The 3,800-nt window shown below is 48.2% G+C and overlaps 1 protein-coding gene across 1 annotated transcript in view; it reads left to right on the top strand.

Moving 5' to 3' along the window:
• Positions 1-3,800, top strand: part of Serp2 (stress associated endoplasmic reticulum protein family member 2) — a 20,949-nt gene that overhangs the window by 11,742 nt on the left and 5,407 nt on the right. Inside the window, 2 exon segments of the mRNA XM_026783254.1 lie at positions 2,005-2,058; positions 2,061-2,176. Of these exon segments, the coding sequence (XP_026639055.1) occupies positions 2,005-2,058; positions 2,061-2,176 (170 nt within the window).

Genomic DNA, 3,800 nt, shown 5'->3' with positions numbered 1-3,800 from the left:
GCTGATTTTCTGACTTCTTTATCTACATGTGGAAAGCAGCAGCCATCTTGGCTCACTAAATCGTCAATTGGATCTGGCCTCTCGCCCCGTAGTTAAAGCTTTGAGCACAGAGTCTGCTCTGTTTACTTGGCACCATGCAGCCTGCCAGCTCCCCTGTTTCTGGGTGGGGACCTGGCTTTTGTTGGTCAATTGACAGACTGCACTCTCCTGCACTCCCTGGGGACTCTGCCTGGGGAGCTGGGGATGAGGACAGAGATAGCATGTCACAGGCAGGTTCTCTTTCAGGACAGCCTTTTTAGAACTGATGCGAGGCGATTCTCTGGATGTTCCTGGCAGGGCATGAACTCTTCCCCACGCCCAGACTCCAGTGTCAGATAGTCCAGCTCTGTCCCCAGTGGATGCTATGGGATGTCTATTTCCAGTAGGGTCCCACCCTGACCTTCCTTAAGGCTGGCCTTTTACATTCAGAATGCTATGGGGGAGGGAAAAAAACTGAGTAATGAATAGGCCAGAGACGTGCTGAAGGACAGAGAATGTCTCCCCTTAGTGTCTTCTACCCTGTGTTTCCTGTGTGACCCTTGTGTGCTCACCAGCTTTGTGGTGACATGTCTTTGAACCCAAGGCTCAGTCACCGCAACAGGACCTTTTGCAACAGCTAAGGCCACTGTGAGAGGCTGCTGTTCACTGAGCCCTTCCAGGAACACAGGGAGGTGTGCATTTTAGAGTGTGGTGGCTGAAAGCCACCAAGTGGACAGAGTTAGCTCAGAGGCTGAGAGTTCCAACACCAAACCCAGCCTCTACTGAAACCTGGGTCTGCCACCTGCTTCCCAGCTATGTGGCTGTGTCCAAGTTACTGATGTCAGCTCTAAGCCTCGTGTCTTCCATTGCTAAAGAGGATGGGACTAGTTCTGAACTCACAATCCTCATGACAGCTCCTCCTGACAATTGACATTTAACATACAAAATGCTCAGTGGTTTTATGTTTCTTCTTATTGTTGTAATCATGCACCTGGCTCTTCTTCACGGGGCCTCGCTGCACCTCCCCTGTTAGGCTGTGACCGAAGTTGTAAACGCTCACACCCCTTCAGTAGCAACACTTCATGCTGGTGCAGACAGACATAGTGGAGGGTGGCGCTCTGATCTAGCAAACACCAGCCTCTTCTTGATCAGCTGCATCTCACAGAGAAGCTGGGGACAGAGGGAACCTCTGCTCTGCTTCTAGAAGGAACATGTTATGGTCTAGCCCGCGGGGTGAGAGCGAGGTCTCTTCCTACTGTTCCACTTACCGTGTCCCGAGGACTCATTGTAATGTACATTTTATCTCCCAACCACACAGCCCTACAAGCCCTCCCTACAAGGAGGCTACAACACCCCTTTTCCAGACCATAAAACTATCACACATGGAGAAAACCAGCTAGAAGTTCATATCTAAAAACCGAGATAACTAGTTCCCAAATCTAGCTTTTCGAGACCCCAAGCCCACGTGATCCTGTGGTCTAACGGTTCGTGCTCCGGGCTCCAGGACTCAAACCCTATCTGCTTTCTCTTGTCCCACATTCTCTCTCAAACGATTTTTCTAAAAGCACTATGGAGCCAAAGTTTGCTGACTTTAGGCCTTGGGTATGCCTGCGTTGAAAACAATTCCAGCTAAAGCATCCTCTGGATTCTAAACATCTAACCAGACATCTAACCATCTGTGCCAAATGGAGAGATCTTTCCTCAGCTACCAGCTGCTCTTTCATTGGTTCCCCAGACACAGACTGATCTTTCATTGGTTCCCCAGACACAGACTGATCTTTCATTGGTTGCCCCAGACACAGACTGATCTTTCATTGGTTCCCCCAGACACAGACTGATCTTTCATTGGTTGCCCCAGACACAGACTGATCTTTCATTGGTTCCCCAGACACAGACTGATCTTTCATTGGTTCCCCAATGTTTCACTCCCCTCCCACTCTCCTGGAAACATGTTCCAGGATAGACTTGAATTCACCATGTTTGCAGGTTGACCACATAAATGCTGGCTTTTCCTGGAGACTGGCAGAACATTCTGGAAACTGCCCCCAGAGGGAGTCACCCCAGAGACCATCCTGAGGTGCGTGAGAACCGGAAAGCCCCAGAGGACCAAGATGGACCATCTGGAGGAGACATCTCAGCAGCCATCAGCTCTCCCAAGGTGACCTGTGACACTCTTGTCAGTGTGCCCCTGCGTGGGGTCTCTTCCTGGGAAAACATCCCAGTCTTTGTTAGTGACATCTGCTTTTCAATATCTTCCTGTCCTAACTGGTCTGGCATCTCTAGCCTTTCTTCTCTGGGACAACCTGTGGGAAATGGCACCTTGTTTGTTGTGTCTTTGTGATTCTCCCTCCAAGAGCTTCCTGGGTCCTTTGCTGAGTCTTGTCTCCTGACGCTTCTGCCAGGGGACCCGCGCTTTTCTTTAACCAACCTTTTCCCATCTTTCTCTTGGTAAAAAGTAAAGTTCAGTTTCTGTCATCATCTTATCTGCCTAAAGGATATTGAACTGGCCTGCCTTGATCTCTTCTTAACAACTCTTCTTGATCTCTTATCGTGAAGTATTTATGTGTGGTAAAAGTGGCCTCAAGCCTTCTCTTGGAGCGGATTCCCAGCTCCTGTCATTTTCCTATAAAACACAACCCAGAGATGCCTGCGTAGTCATGGTTACAGCTACATCTAGGCTGGGTCCACTTCTTAGCTGTTTGAACAGTGAAGTGGTAACCATGAATGTACGTGCACCTCTGGGGTGTGATGACTTCCGTGTGCTCACAATTTATAGTCCCACCAGAAGTGGAGAGGGGTTTTTCTTTCACCATACCCTCACCAACATCTGTTTTTGTTGCTTTATCCCCTTCCCCCTTGACCATAGCCGTTCTGACTGGCGTAAGATAGACTCCTATTTGATTTGCAGTACCTTAATGGCCAAGGATATTGATTATTTTTTAAAAAGCTTTAAGAACTGTCCGTTTGGACAGTGGTAGCGCACGCCGTTAGTCCCAGCACTTGGGAGGCAGAGGCCCATGAATCTCTGCGAGTTCCAGGCCAGCCTGGTCTAAAGAGCGAGTTCCAGGACAGGCACCAAAGCTGCACAGAGAAACCCTGTCCTGAAAAACATAAACAAGCAAGCAAAAAACTTCCTGTTCAGTTCATTAGCTGATTTATTCACTGGGGGTAGGGTTTTTGCTGTTTTTTATTTGTTGAATGGGGATTTGATTTTTCTCTCATCTGTGTTTCAATACGTTCTCAGAAGATCGTGGCATACGCTCATGGTTAAGATTATCTGCTTGAGGTGCCAAAGACATTCTTTCTGAGGAAATACCTTTGGAGCTTATGGAGAAAGTGGGCCATGTGGCAGGCGAGAGCTCTATGTCAGATAAAGAATGGCCTGGGATAAAGCCTTGTGATTGAGCCAGGGAGCTTTGGAAATCATGAGGGAGTTTCTGGGTGAGGGGAAGAATTTTCTAGCACCAGATTCTGCAGGTCATGGTAGCCCTTGAGAATTTAGCAAGAAGTCGTTCCTGGTTTGCTTTAACCAGGGGATAATCTCATCCAATCTGCTTTTAGTTAAAGGCCAAATCTGAGTTTCTTGCAGGAAAGGGATTGAAGAAGAGTCTGAGTAGAGCAGTTGGAAGTCATTGCAGAGGTCAGGAAAGATGGTAGCAACTTGAGCTAGGGTGGTATCTGGGGAGACAGAAGACTACGTATCCCAAGATTCCATAGGACATCATCAGTTACAAGGTTATGGACAACACTAGTGTTCCGTGTTTACATGGAGGATGGAGGTG

The sequence above is a fragment of the Microtus ochrogaster genome, chromosome 17, assembly GCF_000317375.1.
Source record: "Microtus ochrogaster isolate Prairie Vole_2 chromosome 17, MicOch1.0, whole genome shotgun sequence".
Lineage (NCBI taxonomy): Eukaryota > Metazoa > Chordata > Mammalia > Rodentia > Cricetidae > Microtus > Microtus ochrogaster.
The sequence above is the reverse complement of the archived record's forward strand: the minus strand, read 5'-3'. Positions and strand labels throughout refer to the sequence as shown.